This window comes from Haliaeetus albicilla, chromosome 13 (assembly GCF_947461875.1).
Source record: "Haliaeetus albicilla chromosome 13, bHalAlb1.1, whole genome shotgun sequence".
In the NCBI taxonomy this organism is placed as follows: Eukaryota; Metazoa; Chordata; class Aves; order Accipitriformes; family Accipitridae; genus Haliaeetus; species Haliaeetus albicilla.
In genome coordinates, this window is record NC_091495.1 from 24,562,656 (window position 1) to 24,581,145 (window position 18,490).

The 18,490-nt window shown below is 35.1% G+C and overlaps 1 protein-coding gene across 3 annotated transcripts in view; it reads right to left on the bottom strand.

Moving 5' to 3' along the window:
• FEZ2 (fasciculation and elongation protein zeta 2) overlaps positions 1-18,490 on the bottom strand; it is a 29,490-nt gene that overhangs the window by 2,317 nt on the left and 8,683 nt on the right. Inside the window, exons 5-9 of one of the 3 annotated variants that reach the window (XM_069800534.1) lie at positions 16,564-16,832; positions 13,697-13,777; positions 8,696-8,771; positions 6,373-6,438; positions 308-336 (exon numbers count right to left, since the gene is read on the bottom strand). In XM_069800534.1, coding sequence (XP_069656635.1) covers positions 326-336; positions 6,373-6,438; positions 8,696-8,771; positions 13,697-13,777; positions 16,564-16,832 — 503 coding nt within the window. In that variant the 3' untranslated portion in view covers positions 308-325. The remainder of the gene's footprint in view (positions 1-307; positions 337-6,372; positions 6,439-8,695; positions 8,772-13,696; positions 13,778-16,563; positions 16,833-18,490) is intronic. The other 2 variants (XM_069800533.1, XM_069800535.1) reach the window with 2 other exon arrangements.

Here is an 18,490-nt window from a genome sequence, read left to right on the forward strand (position 1 = left end):
AAATCAGTTGAAACCGACAAGATATCCTCTTCTCAAAAGATAACTAAGTGACACAACCCACTATCTTTAACTAATACTATCCAGAAATGAGTTAACTAAAGGTCATGTCTTAAACAGTGCTTTTTGAGGTGTTCTATTAGAAAACAGAACATTAAATAGAAGGCGACTCATGCAGTTATATTTTAAAAATAGGCACTGACAATTTGAGATTCTAACTCTGCTTTCTAATTCTGGTGCGTGCAGTTGAATCACACAGTGGGAAGATAAGACATGTCCTTCACATGTTTCTCATTCCTGTTTCACAAACCTCAGAGCAATCCAGCTTTCAAACCAATGCTAGCACAACACAAAAGCAAATAAAGAAGTCAGGTGTAACAATTAAACAAAAACTTCAAAGGCAACAAAATAAATGTTCTTTTTCTGACATATTTGCATAATTAAAAAATGGAACAAGGTGTAATTCTTGCTTTATTAAAATAAATGCTGGGTTTTTTAAGCCTTTATTGGAAGCTTGGAAGATCAGATACAAAGTAGCAAAGCATGCCTGAAGATGGAAAATGATTCTGCTTTCATGACATCTACATTCAGAAAAAAGCCTAAAAGAAAATACTAGACATATTTAATGCATTTTACTCAACAGTAATGTATAGCATATTATTTTTAGCACTGTATTTTTATGTCACAATTACTGTTTAAGGACAATTGGAAAAGAACACAAGGCTTAGCAATAAATACATCTTAGAACAGTTTACTGTAAGGATACATCTGTTTTCAATAGCATTTATTTCAGCTATAAATACATAGTTATCTATTGTTATATATAATAGTTTTGAGAATGTCACAATTATTTACGCTTACATGTGTTCTCGAATTAAGGAAAAACAAATTAACCTTGCAGGGGTACAGAGAATGATTTATTCAGTTTGTGTATTGTACTGGTAGTATGTTATATTCAAAAATTATCCCTGTACATGAAATTAAATTTTCGAATTTTGTGAAAACTGAAAGTAAAACCTAATAATCTTGAAATAATGTCCCTAGATGTGATACCAGACAACCTATCCCTGATATATTGATTCTGTGTATATCTACAGGCTAACATTTCATATATATAATTGATTTGTTCCGTAAGTAGCTAAATTAAGGAATCCTTGCTTCCAGCAGATTTCCTCAGATACTTCTTCTTACCATCATTACAATAAAACTTGGTAATTCCCCTTCCCACAACACCTTCCTCAGCTTCTACTTTAAATTTGCTATGAACTCCATCCCAGCAGGTCCTCCCCATATTGTTCCTCTGTCCTCATGCCTCCAAACTGGTAGAAGGTATTCTAAGTGCATTCACCTGTACATGAATCCATAAAAGCGATCTGGCCAACTGGATGTTGGTTTTTCAAAGCAAATAGCCTTTAGCTCAATAGAAATAGTGGTTTCAGTCCTTCTCCTACCTAGATGCAGTTGCCTACAGTATTTGTGAAATGCAGTTATACCCACAACCCTTCTTTCTGTCTTGTGGGGTTGAAATTGGCAATTATTATTTGTGAGGCTGAAGAGACAGACAACATAACCACACAGAGGCACTTTCTTCAGAAAGCAATCTAAACTTGCATACTTCAAGGATTACAGATGCTACTGCTTGTTGCATTATTGTACTTGGCAAATAAATCACAATGCAAAAAGTCATTACATTATACATGCAAGAAGAGAGACTGAAAGCTTCTGTTAAAAAAAATTCAATGGGTATAGTCAATAAAAACATGCTTTCATCTAAGGATATGGTATCTATTCTTGTTGAGACACCTAAAAACAATGCAACTACAAGATATGACAAAAATATCTCCATCTGTGCTCCCTGCTTTACAGCTGAACTTGTGCACAAGAAACTGCTGCCTACTTGCTTGTGTAGGTTTTTCAATGGAAACACAATGTTTTCAAAGCACATTATATTTGTTAAACTATCCAAAAAGATCAGTAGAAAGATGAACACAAACAGTACTTAAATACAGTGAGTTTACTAAGCTGCTACCCTCAGTCTGAAAGTGTGCCAAGATCAAGAATTTCAGTGTTGGCTTGATATTTCTTTTCCTGTCAGCAAGTGCATTCCCCCACCCTCTTCCAAATCTCAGTTTCTACTTCATGACCCCTACTGAAAAACTATAATAAAAATATTAATATGTTAAAATAGATTCAGAAAAATGTAAGCAAAATTGCAAATGCTTATAAATTTCACGTTACCATCTATTTTCATTCTAAACCTACAAAATATAATAGGAATCATACGCTGGTGGGGAAGAACTACAATTTACTTGCAAAGTAAATCACTAAGTCCCTTACTAACTTTAGGACAGAAATGTTCACTGAAAAGTAAAAAGAAACAGAACCCCATGAAAGGAAAAAAATCCCTTTGAAAATAATTTAGGTTGCATCAAGAGTAACATGAACAAGAGAAGGCAAGTTACTGCATTGCACAAGACTACACAGAATACGTACATAGTCTGGCTTTGGGATACTTACCTCTGAGGAGGTACTCCCTATGGAATAGATCCAGGGGAGAGCTAACTCATCACTGGAAAGACGGACTTAAGCATGAGGACAAAATGATGATATTTTTAACATTTTGGGGGACACAGGGAATGGCCAAAACTGGGAAAAGAGGATGCTTTAAAAAAACAATCACCAGAAGTAATTTCAAAACTAATAATCCTATTCAGAAATGCTTATGGAGAGGATTGTGGGTTGTTTTTTTTTTTTCCTAACATGAAATGCACTGAGTTGCATTGGCCTTTTTCACTTCTCTATTATACTGGATTTGCATATCCCATGTTCTGAGGATTTTCACTTCCAGCATTTCAGAAGCATCAGCTGGTTATGAAAAAAAAGTGCAGGAACGATCTATGGTAACACAGAAGGTCAACAGCAGATCTGGTGGCAGAACTCTCCTTCAAGTTCCAGTCCCATGCTCCAGCTCTTGCCCAAACAGCATTGCCAAAACAAACTCACTCAATCATTATTAAATGAAGATATCAACTATTAGACAACACACACAGAGGGAGTCTGTATGCGTCTTCCTACATGATCCAGATTTAGTCTTCCACAAATTTCAGAATTATTTTGGCATTTAGTTCAAGATATTCAAGATGGTGACATTTCTACAAAACACTATGAAATTCAGAGAAAATATAAACTTATTTCACTGTCTTTGTATCGGAACACCAGTGAATTTGGCAAGATTTCTTGTTAAATCAACACTTATTGCTCAATCTTATGGTTCCATTAACCTTTCCAGGTTCACAGCATTATTCTTTTATTTGTCCCGTTATGTTATGCCAACAATACAATGGCAATTGTTAGAATCACTTTTTTCCTGATATTTTTCCTTCAGCTCTTGCTTCTAAACAATCTAAGTAACTTTTCAACAGTAACCAACAATATCTGGACAAGTTTATTACTAATTCTGTGGACAGCCATAACACTCACATAAGATGGTATGTTCTAATTTTTTAAAATACCATAGAATAAAAAGACAGTGCTGCTTTAAAAAAAAAAAAAAATCATTTAAGGACTGCTAAGAGTTTTTTTCTTTGCTCTGTAAAATAGAATATAGAGCTAGAAAGAAGGTTTCACCTAGTGCTGACAAATGCCACACTAATCAGATTTTCCATAAAGCTACACATACCCTATTGTCACATATAATTTACTGCCTGTTTTTGTGTTGTAAGATTGGAAAATGATCCTCAAAGAAACAAGAAGTTAACAGATTTTAACAGAACAAAGTATCCTTGGTGATATAATTCACATATTTAAAAATTTCATTTCTTGATTAAAGCTTAATGAAAGGAAATGGAATCCATTCACTGTAAGACAATAGCTAGATCACAGAGTAAAAAAATGTAAAATGAATACAATTATCACTGTAACATAAGGATGATTATTACTGGGTCCAGAACTTGTTATCCTCCTGCTTCTTTTAGAAAAGAAATTCAAACCCCTAAATCCTCATAATAATTTCACCTTGCCAAGACCTTTTTAGTCTTTCCAGTGAAGAGAGCAGACTCTTCAAAAGGTAGGTCACTCCTTTTGAAATTCAAGGAGTAGGTTGGAATCCAGGTACAAAAGCTGAGCTGAAAGTTGCTTTAAGTGATTGTATAGAATCATCTAATCTCCCTTTAACAAGCTTTAAAAATAATTTCCAGACAATAGACAGGTGGCTAGGAGTATTTTGTACCATGTATGAAGTCTCACTGAGGCCTCCGGCCAAAAGTTTTAGTGGCAGAAAACCAGAAATAGATTTCAACTTCAGAAACAATCAGAAGACTTTGCGTGTTCCACAGGATAAATCTACACTACAATGTAACACTGTCAGCTGAGCTGTAAGTACTTAAAGTAATCTAAACACAGCGATATGAAGCTTAGATAAGGCTACATTGAAAGGAAGAGTAATATTCTGTGCTCACTAGCTTCTATGACTTCTTGCCATTGTGCCAACAGACCCACAGAAGATCAAGAAAGGCTTAGTTCTGTTCAATAATAAAATGGTAGCTGAGGGAAAAAAAAAAAAAATCACCTTTTCCTTTCAGTATGAGTGATATGAGTGATTACTCTTCATACTCCCATAATTTGTGTTCTACAGTTCAGAGACAACAGTGCTTGTGTATGACGACCTGTTTGATCCAACAGAGTTAATGTGAGTATGATGATTTTGTAATTGTTGCATCTAGCTAGTAGAACATCCCTGGTGATTTTAAAGTCATGAGCATGCAGAGGCAGAGGTAGGAAGGAACCTCAGCATCAAGCTTCCTAGATCAGCCTGTCATATGTTCAGCTAATCTACTTTTATAAGCCTCCTCTGCAGAAGTTTTCTCCATTTCCTTAGGTGGCCAGTTTCTTCTCAGCATCCTAGTAATCTGAAAGCTTTTCTGGATAGCTAAGTCTAAAAATAAGAGCAGACACTGTAAAGAACACTATTCATTTCAATCAGTTTCTACCAGATGTATTATGATGAAGAGTAAATAGCTTTAATTATTGGCAACAGTTCATCCTCTTGGGTCAAAGATTCTGCTTAACAAAAAAAGTCTAGTGCCATCACCATTAAGAAAACCTTGATCTTGAGCCTAAATGGCTCTCAGCTCATAATCAAATTCATCTGTCTAATTTAAGAAGGATTTTCAGAAAGGGTAAGTAAACAATGGCAAAATCAAAGGAATCAACTGAAAGGATCACTGCATTCTTATTGTATGTGGTAGTTCTGCAATGCTACACAAAACTTAGAAATGAGCCTTTTCCAATAGGAAGTCTATCAGAGATTCTAGAATACTACACAGCTCTCTATTCAGATTTTCTGAAGCAACAGCACACTAAATTTCATCCACAAATTTAACCTGAAAGTACTTTCGAATCTCTGCAAAATGAGAGTGATTAGAAGTCTGTGTAAGAAATACAAAACCCTTTAAAAATCACATGGACGGACTTAAGTCAAATGACTGTATTTGAAAAAATAGTGAGACTTGGAAAGCATGATACCAAAAGAAGAGAAAAACTTGGCAGCGTATGAACATGAAACAGAACAAAATATATATTTGGGTGGCAAATAAAAAGGCATCCATCATCCTTTTGTATACCCATTTGTTCAGATCTTGGGAGTTTGATGCATAAGCTAAACTTTAACCACTAAGATGACGGTACCATTTATATGCCAAGAATGAAGTAAGAACATAAGCATTAGTAAGATCTAGGCAAAAAATGAAGTCAGAAGAAAAACATTTGAAAGTAATTTAACAACGCGGAAACTACCTGAAACAACTCCTTAAAGCTAAAGCAAGCAGTGATTTTCAGCATCTGACTTTCTAGTAATAAAAACAATGTATAAGACTGGAAAATAAATGACTCGTACACAAACCTTTTAAATAAAATGTGAAGAAGGTATAACAAGTAAATGTAAAGTAAATAATTTTTACTATTGATCAGAAGGTTAACACTTAAAATGAAGCTATAAGCACTTCATCTAGCAAATGCATTATTACCATAGGCAGTTTGAATTCTGATTCTGAAAAACCTGTACAACACAAGTTTTTAACTATACCCATTTAACTTTGTAAGCCATGCTGCTCTGCTCTGGTCGATGTCCTTCACCTATTTGAATATACACCACAAACTTTGCTGTATTATACTATTACAAACAAAATAAACATGTTTTATTTATGAACTATATGCTCAGAAACCTTGGATGAAATAGAATCGCATATAAATGAGAGTTGTGTTTGATAGAAGGGCAATATAATTCATGAATGCTGTAGGACTACTCTTTTCAAACACACATTGTAGTACATTAAGTTAATTTAGAATACAAAAAGCCCTCTTAAGACACATACTCACCCTTTAAAATATAGTCAGTTAACAAGCTTGGCACTTTCTCGCTATCCTCTTTCATGGCATGCAGGACTAAAGTATGAAAAAAAAATTCAGATATTTAGTCATAAATTAAAGACAACATTCTCAAAAGAAATACCGTGGAGCTGTTTCAATTACTCATAGGGATATAACTACCAGATTAGGAAGAAAACTCTTAAATGGCACATGAGAAGATAAAACAAGACACATCATATCTCCACCCTTCACTTGTGTAATTCTCACTGAACTCCACAATAGATGGATGCAAGAGACCCATTTTACTTGGTTAATTATGACAGTAAAATGTCATCAGTCATAACAAAAAAAGTACCTATTCCCTATAAAATAATCTCTCAAAAATAAAGTCACCATATCCAAAACTAAAATGTGCTAACAGCTACTGGAGGGTTGGGAATCTTAGGCCAAAAAAGTATGCTCCATTACTTAATTTATTTCCCTGATCTTCAACTTGAATCATGGAATAATGACACTTTTCTGGAGAAAACCTGCTGTGAATGATCTGATGAAAATGTTGGTGGTTTTCTTCCCCTGAAATGGTGAACATTAGCAGCTGTAGCTTAGAAAATCTTAAATACATGACTGAATTTGGCATTAACTTTGAATAATGCCAAAATGCCATTTTTTTTACTTGTATCAAGTAAAAATTGTCCATCCTTGCATATTTCTGAAGAAGGAAAAACATTTAGACTAGCTAAACTTGACACATGTAAGCTTGTCTCTTACTCCATAAACAAAACCATCAACAATCTTTTATGAAGTGCTCTGGAAATGACTTAAAGAATCAAAAGTACAGAATTATACTGAATAGCAGCAGTATATAATAAGCTCCAAATTCCTCACATTGAGACTCTAAACTAACAGGTGTTTTATTTCAATTTTTATGTTGAAGTAAAACATTAGTGTTCATAAGTATGGAATAATACACAGCTTTGAAAGAAAAAACAACCAACGAACCCCAAACACCTGCTTTACCGTCTGCCTTAACAACAGCAGAGAGAGTGAGTCAGAAATCTGCAACTGAGTCACAGGATCAAGGTCCAACCAGCCCACAGAAGGCAATACTGTTAATACTCTTTACACTGCATTTGTACAAGACGTTTTGTTAATAAACTGTCAAACAACACAAAATGTTTTCAGGAGGCTTTAACCTCTCTCTGCTTAATATTGAATTTTTGAGAATATTTTCAAGTGAAATTTAAATATGGCAAGAGGGTAAATTTCTCTGCAGGAGTAAATATAAAATGAAATATCCATTTGTCACAGAGTAAGTATGAATTACCAGCTAAGGGTGCCTACTGAAGAAAAATAAAGGGAATTTAATTCCTGCTTAAACATTTCATTTACTTGAGAATTTGTAAAATACTTCTTTTCTCTTTCCAGGAAACAACCAATGAGTCTTTTACCACCCCTCAGCCACCTGAGGAATCACAGACCCGTGCTGCTGGAAAGCACCTTAAGACGTAGTTAGATCCAAAACCCTGCACTGAGATCTGATCAAATACATTGACGCACTGTACCATCTATTTTTAAACTATAAACCTATAAACCTCAAATGAAGGAAATGCCATTGACTCCCAGAGATGCTCTGCTGTATTTCACCACCTTAATAATTTTTTTTTTAAAAATACCACCTTATTTTTCATGCAAATTAGAATAAAAAAATAAACAAATCAGCGGACTTTGAACTTATAAATAATTTTGAGGATCTGGCCTAAAAAGATGTGAAGAAGGGGGAATTCAAAGCACTGTCAGAACTCTGGTTTATACTTCCTAATTATTAAAATTTATTAACAAAAAAAACCCCCAACCCAGAGAGAAGCAGGCTGTTTTAAGGGCAATCAAGTGCAATCATTATACAACTACTCTTAAGTGTCCCAACATCCATTCCAATTTTTGGAAGTCATTACAATAACCTCAGTAAAGCACAGCCAGTTGAAACAAACAGGGGTATATCAGGTACTGTAAGACAGTATTGCAAAATTCCATGACATGCAGTATTTTCCATAAGGCCCACCTGTTAAAATAAAGTGAGAACATTTACTTCCTGATACATGCAAGCTTGTTTCTAGCCTTCAGGGTTCCAGAAAACAGCTAGAAAATAAACATGCCGTGAAGGCTCAGAAAACAAGTAAAAACTGGCCAAAATGCATGGTTAAAAATCATGCAATCTTACGTACATAGCATAGGGTAAGGGGGAAGAGATAACTGTATGGATTCATTGGTTTTGAGCAACCACAGCTGGAAATACAAAGAGGAAAGGATCAGCGGGGGAATTTCATATGCTCACTTTTGGTTAATGTTTGAAGATCTTCAACAGATGGGGGTCCATTTTTCTTCTCATAAGGAATCACAGTTGTTAAGTACTGTCAAATGAAAAACAGTGTTACTTGACAGTCCTTCCAAGCAATTTATGTTGCTTGCATTTTATTTTGCAAAAGTTATAGGAATTGAAATTGCTAGCCACCAATAAAAGCTTTTCAAAAGATCATATTTCACAAGAGATTAAGATTCTACCTTTCCTATCCCAAAGCTTTTATCACAGAAGCCAACTTTTTTTTTTTTTTCCAAATTCTGTGACCACCTTAGAAGTCAGGCAGCTAAACACTAAAAAAAAAAAAAGAAAAAAAAGAAAAAAAGTATTTAAAAAATTGGAGCCATTTATAGTAAAAAGTTTGTTAGGTTTCTTCCTCAGAGCCTATGCAAACCAATTGTAAAATCTTTTCTCTTCTCCCTCCAGAACAACCAGAAGTCCTTCATGTATTTAAAGTACTTCTAACAATCCAATAAAAGCAGGAAGAACATCCTTCCCACCACCTCCCCCCAAACAACACTATGAATGCAGATGAACAATTTGCAAACTTGATCTTAAAAAAAAAGAAAAAAAAAGTATAAATATCATGTGAGTGTCACCAGTTGTGTCAAAAATCGGAAAGTAATTCTTTCTTACCACGAAGTACAGTAAAAAAAATAAATCTTTCCAGGTGAATATTGATGTTGCCTTCAAATAACTTGGGAAACCGATAACAGCTTTTTAAAGGATTCCAGAGCACAACTGATAGAGGCTGTGGGGGTGCCTTAAGTAAGGCATTCAGTTTTGTAGAAGTGTGCTAAGAAGTATTTGGGAAAATAAAAAAAAAATTATAAAATCTTCAAACTCCACATATACTGTGTTTGAACAGCCTCAAAACAGCTGTAGGATCTTCTCAATGACTGGTTAACTCTTACTGAGAATGTGAAACATTCCAAGGATTTTGACAGGTGAAAGAGCATTGCCCAGTCCCAGCTCCAAAGGTGATCTACAGCCCTCTGTGCAAAGAAAATTAGGCTGCCCACAGTTAGGTGAAAATGAAAACAGACAACTTTCACCTTCTGATGCTATACACTTCCAACCAAAAGGATCAAACCAAGCCTAATTAAACATAAGACCCCACCATTTGGATTTTTAATTAAACTCTGTTTTACTAGTCGAGTGTGCGAACAGATTGTTTCAAACCAACTCCATGTTTGTTCTATTTACTCTTTACTGAAATCTTTCATTCTTGTCAGCTAAAAAAAAAAAAAAAGCTAAAATGTTCTTAAATCTTTCAGGATTTTCATACCTGCAGTGCAACCAAGATTTATTTTCTAATTCTTGAAGCAACCCTGTTGCTCTTTTATTAAATGAATTAGGCACCATCTTATTGTGCAGCCTGTATGAATGCATCTTCTTAAAGAGGTCAGGATTTCAAAAGTACTGAAATCACTGGGATTTTCCCCAACGAAAAAGCTTCCTGAAATCTCACTCAATTCGATTTTTAAGAATTTAACAGGAACTTTATTCTGAGTTAACAGCTACAAGGCGGTAAGCAAAGCAACCCTCTATCTCTCATTCAACTTGAGAAATATGTGGTTCTGCATGTAACAATCAGAAAACATGGTATATACAAGCTCTCCTCCTCTCCTAGTAGCCGCATTTTGAGCAAGAGTCAAGTGTAACTCAGACTCTGGTGAAGAGGTTCATTTTGCAGAAGGAGATTTGGTGTTACCAAATGCAGCTGTAACTACTGCCATGTTTAGAGCAGGATCATGCACCTCATGCTTAATCGTATCCTCTGCCTACAAGACACACAGACTCAGTTCTGTGTCACTTATGGGAACCTATTGTACAGGATGTACTGACACCTCACCAAGACCTTATGCAAACACAGGGTGCTTGTCTCCCTCCCTTTCCCTTTTGCATTTTCTCACATCCCCTTAGCACAGCAGAGGAAAGTATGCAACACTTTTTAGGAAACAGTCAATTTTCAATTTCTTTTCTAGCAGATGTAATCAACAGATATTGTCAGAGAACTGCACTCTTACTAAAATTACTGGAATCAACAGCTAGATATAAGGCTGTTAAATCCGCAAGTGTCAGAGATGAAAGTAGATCTACTAATTCAGAAATCAGATTTCAGGCTGTCATTTCCAGCCTTCAGAACTAAGTGGCATTCTACCCTTTACCTAGACAATAAATTACTAGGACATGTGTCACTGGACAAAACACCAATATTCCCTGTTTTCCTTCTGCTGTAAACCCCACCTTCCAATTTGCCTCTCTAATAGAAACAATTAAAAAAAAAAAAATTAATTCTTAGTTTCCAGAAATCACCTTGTTTTTCTCATTTAACACTTTGCTGCCATAACAACGTCTCTATAACTGCACTATAAAAACTCATTCCCTGAATTGCTGTGTGAAGGATAACATAATATGAAAAGAAGAAAAAATTACTAAAGTGTAGCTTACTGGCATGACCAAGTGTTAAGTCTACTGTGACCTCTAAATTTTCGAAGCAGATTTGACAATATCATAAGCAGCAATTCCCACTGCAATTTGTAATCACCCATAAAAAGTGTTCGATATGCCTAAAAATCAAAATGAAGATGACTATTTTGAATTTTCTTCTGGAAATATAATCACCGAAAGAGCTACCAGCATTTCAATGGCTTTTATGCAGTCGGTGTTTTTTTCCAGCTGCATTATCAGATGGGAACAGGGAATTCCCACTGGAAGTTTCTCTTTAAATGTTGAAAAATTTCACATCATTTTTACTCATGTCTCACAGAAACAAAAGAACTAAAATTTTAAAAAGGAAAGTACCCACTATCAGAGTAATACTATCCAGAAAATAGCAAAAGTAGTAAACACCATTAAAATTAAAAACCGAAAGAGTTCTGAAATAACTGTACAAACTTGTCATAAACTTGTATGTTGTGACTTTATGTGTATGAACTTCTACCTTCTAAGGTATACAAAAAAATGTCTGCCCTTGCATTTTTTTTTGAGCACAACTCCAGATTGTTAACTAACTCTTCCCTGCTAGCAGAAAACACGTTCAGGTGAGTTTATGACAATACACCCTGAAAAAAACACTCAAATGAATATTCTGAGAGCACCACTAAGCAACTGAACATCTGATACTTCTTTTACTTTGCAACTTGCTGCAATAAGATGACACCAATATTTTAAAAGCAGGGCCAGGGTTTGGTAATGTGACAAAAAAACAAACAAATGAAAAAACCCCAAACAAAACCCAAATGCCATAGAAAAACAGATTTCTAGGACTAAATCAGAAAAGACATGGTATCTTTCCTACCTTTCTCCCCTATTTTTTATTTTAAGTTCTTGTTATTTCTATGATTGGCTTTAGGATACAGGAAGGGACAAAACCCCATAAACCTGCTAACAAGATAAACCGGGGGAAAAGTATGATCAACATGAAGAATAACATTAGTAAACTAACTCAAAAAAACAACTGGAAAAGTTATCCAATCAGTGTTGTTATTAATACATGATTATGCTAACTATGTCTAGAAAGTTAGGAGGCAGTCAAATAAGAAAAAGTGCATTAAATAGAGACATGCATATAAGCAGTCTTTTAACCAAAAGTAAGAGAGGCTGGCATAGCTAACCACGTTCACTTTATGAAAACACATGAAATTTAAAACAGCTAAAGATACAGGTAAACAGCTGTAATATATTATTAAATGTTAAAGATAGCAAAGAAAAAAAACCCAGCTATTACTTTTACCAGTATTGAGATAATGTAGAGTCACAGAAACTCTGTTAGGTAAGCTCTATGCACGTACTCAAGATCCCCCCAGCTGGGGACAAATAGCAGATCTATGGATTCATGAACTCTCATACATATACCTTGCTTGAGAAAGAGGGTAAGTCCATGATTTCTAACCTCATGATTCAGAAACGTCTGGAGAGGAGTTGTTTCACCTCCTGAACTCCCCTGCAGGATACTCCACTCATCTTCCAGACAAAAGCCTAATCAGCCACAACTTCTGAACTACCAGGCAGTTTATTGCCTCAATGCACTTCTCACCAGGAGAAAAAAATAAAACAGTAGTAAAAAAAAAAAAAAAAAAAAAAATCTAACACACTCCTCTGACACAACTGCATAAACTATAACGGGTGGGTATGCGTTAAATAACACAAAATACCAATATTTTGTAATGGGTGCCAAAAGCCTGAACAATAGCATAAGCATTAACACTACCAAAATACTGAATGTATTCAATAAAATACATACTACAGTTCTGAAACAAACAATTAAGTATTACTTTGAAATAAAGCATAAGAATCTTGCTACTTATGTATATGTAACATCTACAGTGATACCTATGGAATGTGGGTCTCTGTGCTGTGTATTTCAACATTTGAATAGTCGATGAAAAGACACAAACTTGCCTATGGCTTATGGTTTTTTTTATCAGTAATCTGCATTGCACGGATTTGGCTGCTTTTAACATCATGCAGTTTTCAAAGGCAAAAAGACATACAGTAGAGTCCACGCATTTTCTAGATGCTACTGTGGTTTTAGATGTATCGGCTCTAAACATTTGAAGAAAAAAGAAAACCTTTTTTCAGTTGGAGATATTACCCACGTCCTTAATGCTGAAGGCTGAAATGCTATGTCTAACCTGATACATATTCTTTGACTGGATATTAGATTTTTACAGACATGCAATGTATTTGAAGCATGCATTATGCCAAACCAGACTTTTAGTCTGGAGTAAGAAATAAGGATTATTATTTCAGTGCATCAGGATATCAAGTCCCGACTGTCTCGAGCTGCTGAGGAGAGAAAGAGACTGTAGGCTGACCAGAGTCCTGAGGCAGGGAAAGAGTACAGTTTACAACATTTTTGTCCTATTTTTTCCTGTCGCAGCATTTATCTTCAACTACTGTCAGTTTTCAAGATCTTGGCTCCTACCGAAAGTGCAAAGAATGAGGAAAAGAGAGAAGATAGCCCAGCACCTGTTTCTCTCCACCTGAGTTTCCAAACGTGTGGCGGAAGCCATTCTGTATGACATTTGAGATCCCTTCCATGCTGAAGCGCTAAAAGTAGTGAAAACATAGCAGAAAGAAAAAAAGGGACAGAGAAAAGTTCAGAAGACGACTATTAATCAGCATTTATTAAGACTATAAAAGACGAATGACAAAGACAAGCTCTAAGATGTATTTCAGCACATTTCTATTTTTTTGTTCACCTACTTAATTTTTATAATTAAAAAGCAAACCTTGTAAAGGCAGTTCAGCAGTATATCTACATCAAAACTTAAACAAAATCTTCACACTGCAGACACAATAATTGAGACTTGCCTTTTAAGTCTGCTTCAATTTCAAATGTAATAGTATTTTTTAAAGTTTATTTCACAGTACAATCTCCTTTAAAATTTGAGTTTAAGCAATATACTCTGAGACACTGCTGATACCAATTTTTCAGATTTTAAAGTACCTACTAGAAACACTGTTGAGAGGTAGTCATTTTCAGCTCTAGTCTTTCAAACATTTAATGCTTTCATGCTTCCTTTTCCATTACTGAAGCAACAATTAGCATTCCCCATATTTTTGTAATATGATAAAATATACACAATTAGTTAATAATGTGCCCATATCAATTTTGAGCTCCATAACAAGGAATCATGGAATCCAAGTAAAGAAAAATTAATATATAATCCAACCACAGTTTTTTTTTCTTGAACTCTGTAATCCTTTTTGCTTGCTGGAGAAGACAAGTGAAAAAAAAACCAAAAACAAACCCCAAACAATTCTGATGTTTAGCATGAGATATAAAAATCAGCAACTGACAAGAATATAAAAAGAAGAAACTGTCAGGCTGCTGACACAGGGCAGTATGATGCACACGCCTCAGCATGCTTATCTGAATGTATTTATTTATGGGAGGGGGAATAAAATGTGCTGGAATACAGTATTCACTTGCTTCTAAAGCACAATGAGGTCAGTAAATAGACATAGATGTTGCCAAAGCCATCTTAACTCTTTTAAGATATCCTACTTAAAGGAACTGGTATCTTCAAGCCCTGACTATTTTTAATTACTCCCCAGTTTGCCCTTGTGAGAGAGGTAAAGAAGTTTTAGAAGTCTTTCTTAAAGTGATTTACCCAAAGGCTGTATTAAGGACAAAGAATTAAAAACCTCTGTTTATTAAAATACAATTATAGTATCTACAGGAGAATTGATTTTTCTTAAGAGTATAAAAATTTAACCCTATTTGCAAGCTTTGTATTTAAATGAGACTTCATTATAATTTTAGTTAATAAAATTACTGATTTTTACATTATTTATTAACAGAAACTCACTCTTCACAAAGTTACCTGAACATACTATCTGTATGCATATTCTCAGCACTTCCTAAAAAAACCAAAATTAAAAAAAAGCTCATTGAAGGAAGGAAGCTTGCACCTCTTTCTGGGAGAAGGCTCAAATCTGTACTTGGTCATAGTGAAAGCTATTTTCAAAGGAACCACACGTATGTTGCCTACTGTCTTACTTGGGAGCTAGTTTGTTTAATTCCTCTCAGAAAGCAATCTGACACATCTATATCTTGAAGCAACCAAATACGAAAATGTCTTATACTGGGACCATGCACAGTTATACTTGAAAGCATCATTCAAATCTCTAAACTTGAAACTAACCAGAACAGCTTATGGATCACTCAACTTGAGTTTCAAACCCAAATAATTATTTTTCTTTATAGTTAGAATACCACTTTCTGTTTCTCCATGACTGAGAACCAAAAAGGAGTACATTTGAACTTTTCACTGTGCTCTTGCAAAGGGATGACAATTTTGTATTGTTTTCCAGACATACACTTTCTTAAGAATGCCATTAAAACTTAGCTGTATACACAAACGCTTTTCATTAGACGGACAAGATCAGAATTCCATTTGGGTTATATCACAGGTATCTTATTCTTGTTAGTTTAGAAATAGATCTGAAGAATTAATGTTTCATTACAAATGTTTATTCCTTATGTTTGAAAAACAAAACACAAAACCTTCTGATGTCAAACGGAAGCATTCTTTCTGGGACTTAGCCAAGACCTACAAAACATTAACCACATTTTCTGCATTCTATGAGAGACACTAAGAAATTCTAACATTAATATCCCACTTAAGTAATTTAAAATTATACTAGACAGATAAGAAAGAAAAAATTGCACTGACAAGATAATAACCTAATTTCTTTCATTCTCTGCCTCCTATTATTCAAACTCTGTTGAGAAAGAAATTTCTCCTTTTGTTGCTATGTTCTGTAAAGAATAAACCAAATCATCTCCTCCCTGTACACCTACACTACACTTTGGCCTCACCCCTGTCTCTCATTGGACGTAGTAACTCTGCCCCAGGTTTCAACAGATCCATGGTAAGACTTTTACTTTTTTCCTACCTAAAAAGCAACATGATCGATAAATATCTGTACAATGACACCAACAATAACACCGAATTTCCTCCAAGACTAACAGTAGTACACACATACTAAAATTCATACAGTGAAACCAAACAGATAAATGAGTTTGCCTACTGACAACAGAACGCACAGCAGGACATCCAAAGACAGTTTTTTGCAAGAAAGGTATGTTGATTCCAGCCTAATTTGCAAACAATAAAAAAAAAAAAAATCTTTTGAGCATGAGAAGAGTAAAATGTTGTATGACCTTGTGAAAAACATAATCTCAATAGGAAGTGCCTAAGCCTTGTCTGCAAATGAAGGCATGGAAGCAGGTGTACCAGGTATCTTGACAGAATCTAGGACTACTACTTCCCATAGGGAAAAAAAAAATATTTTGAATGTATAAATAGTTACAGAAATTTTCTTACTGTTCCAGGCATATGACCTCTTTCTTGTTTACCATTCTGAGGACTACCGTTTTTCAGCTTCTTTTTCTTCTTTGCTGTTTCTTTGTGTTCTCTCTGTTTGTTTTGTACTTCGATGAGGACAGAAATGAAGCTGTTTTTCACTTCCTTCTCAAACTCCAACTCATCTCGTAGAGCCAGCTGCTGTACCAGTTCCTCAGAATAATCCTTAATAGCAGTCTCAATTTCTTCTAGCAGTTCATTTAACTCAGCAACAGACAATCTTTTTACTCCTATAAATAGTTGATATAAAAAGTAATCTGTCAAGATTTTAAGCATGAGAATACTTGTGGGAATTACAAGAAAAAAGTACCCTGAAATTTTTCAAAACAAAAAAATTCAATTCTAAAACTACACAGAACAAAACAATATTCCTAAAGGAATAAACAGGGACAACTAGATTAGCAACAAGAAGATGGTTGAACTTTCTTCTTATTTCCGAGAAATCTGGAATAATCTGCAAATATGAAGAGCATGTCATAGTTATGGAAGCTGAAGTAAGCGCTAAACTTCTAATACTGACATCTCTGTTAACTATTACTTTGCATCTATGCTCATTGTTCAGAGTAAAAGGTTTCCATATTTTCTGACACAATGATGAACACCGGCATCTCTGGAATCCTTGGGTATTTCACCTACAGTAATACAGGAACTATACTCTTCTTGGGGATATTGCTAAGGTATGGATGCATATTAATAAAAGCTTGTGCCAAGCTTTTATGATAATACTTTCAGATGCATTTAGTAGAAACACCAACAAAGTCCTCCAAATTCTCTTTGTCTGGGAACTGTAGTCAAAAGCATGGCCTTCTATTACCTGAAACAAGGACCTAGATCAAAATCAGCTGACAGGCTTGTTTCAATCAAAAATAAGCATAAATAGTTTTGAGAAAGCATGAGACTGAATTGGTGAAAGCTAAATCAGAAGCCTGTAAAATGTCAGTTTGGAAACAAAAAACCCTCCATGTTCGCATTTTGAACATACTGTTGGGTCATGTATTACAGAGAGTGAAATTATGACCAAGAAGAATGTTCTGAGGCTTGCTTGGGTTAAAAGTGAGCATGTTCTTTGAGGACTGCTTTCCATTCCCAATTAAGTCTGACACACCTAGGAACCTAGTAAGTCCCAGCAGTCGCTATGTCACAGAACATAATTTTCATTGGCATTTCAGAGATGGCTAGTCCTGGTTATACTGAAGGGTACAATATGTTTAAAGACACTGCCTACATGTTCATAATTATTTGGTTATGTTGAATTAGTCTAGTACATGTCACATCTAAAAAAACTGTTGTAAGGGAAAGTGCCTACGGACAAGTGTTGAAAAATACAAATAAGGCCACCAACTACAAAAAAGTATAGCCCTTAGAAGCATCAAAGGCAATAGGTGAAATGTGATTTTTCTCTCTTAAACTACAGCAGGGAAAACCCATTGGAGAAAGCTCCTTGTCACTTACTAAAGAAAAAGCAGTAAAACCTGTTAAGGCAATTCTCCAGCAAGGAGCCACAGTTTTTCAGAGTAGCTTAGGCCTTAAACTCTGTTCAAACACTGTAACAGTACTATATGCGTAAGGATCTAATTTTCCAAGTAGTTTGAACCATCCATCGCCTATATTGTTTAAACTATTCTAAGTATGTAGCATGCAGGTTATGGCCTCTACTTGCAACACAGATCTTGGCTGTGCTCACAGGCATTGCATGTTACCACAGTAGGTCTTACCACAGCAGTTAACTTTTTGCAAAGTCAGCTCTGGTTGTCAGCAATAGCAAATAGCAACATCAACTCAAACAGAAGCAGGGGGAAGAAACGTAAATTCAGCGACAAGCTTATCTGGTGCTCTGTGGCTGTAAGTTGCAGAATAGGCCTTACAGTCTGTGAAACCGAGTATACTC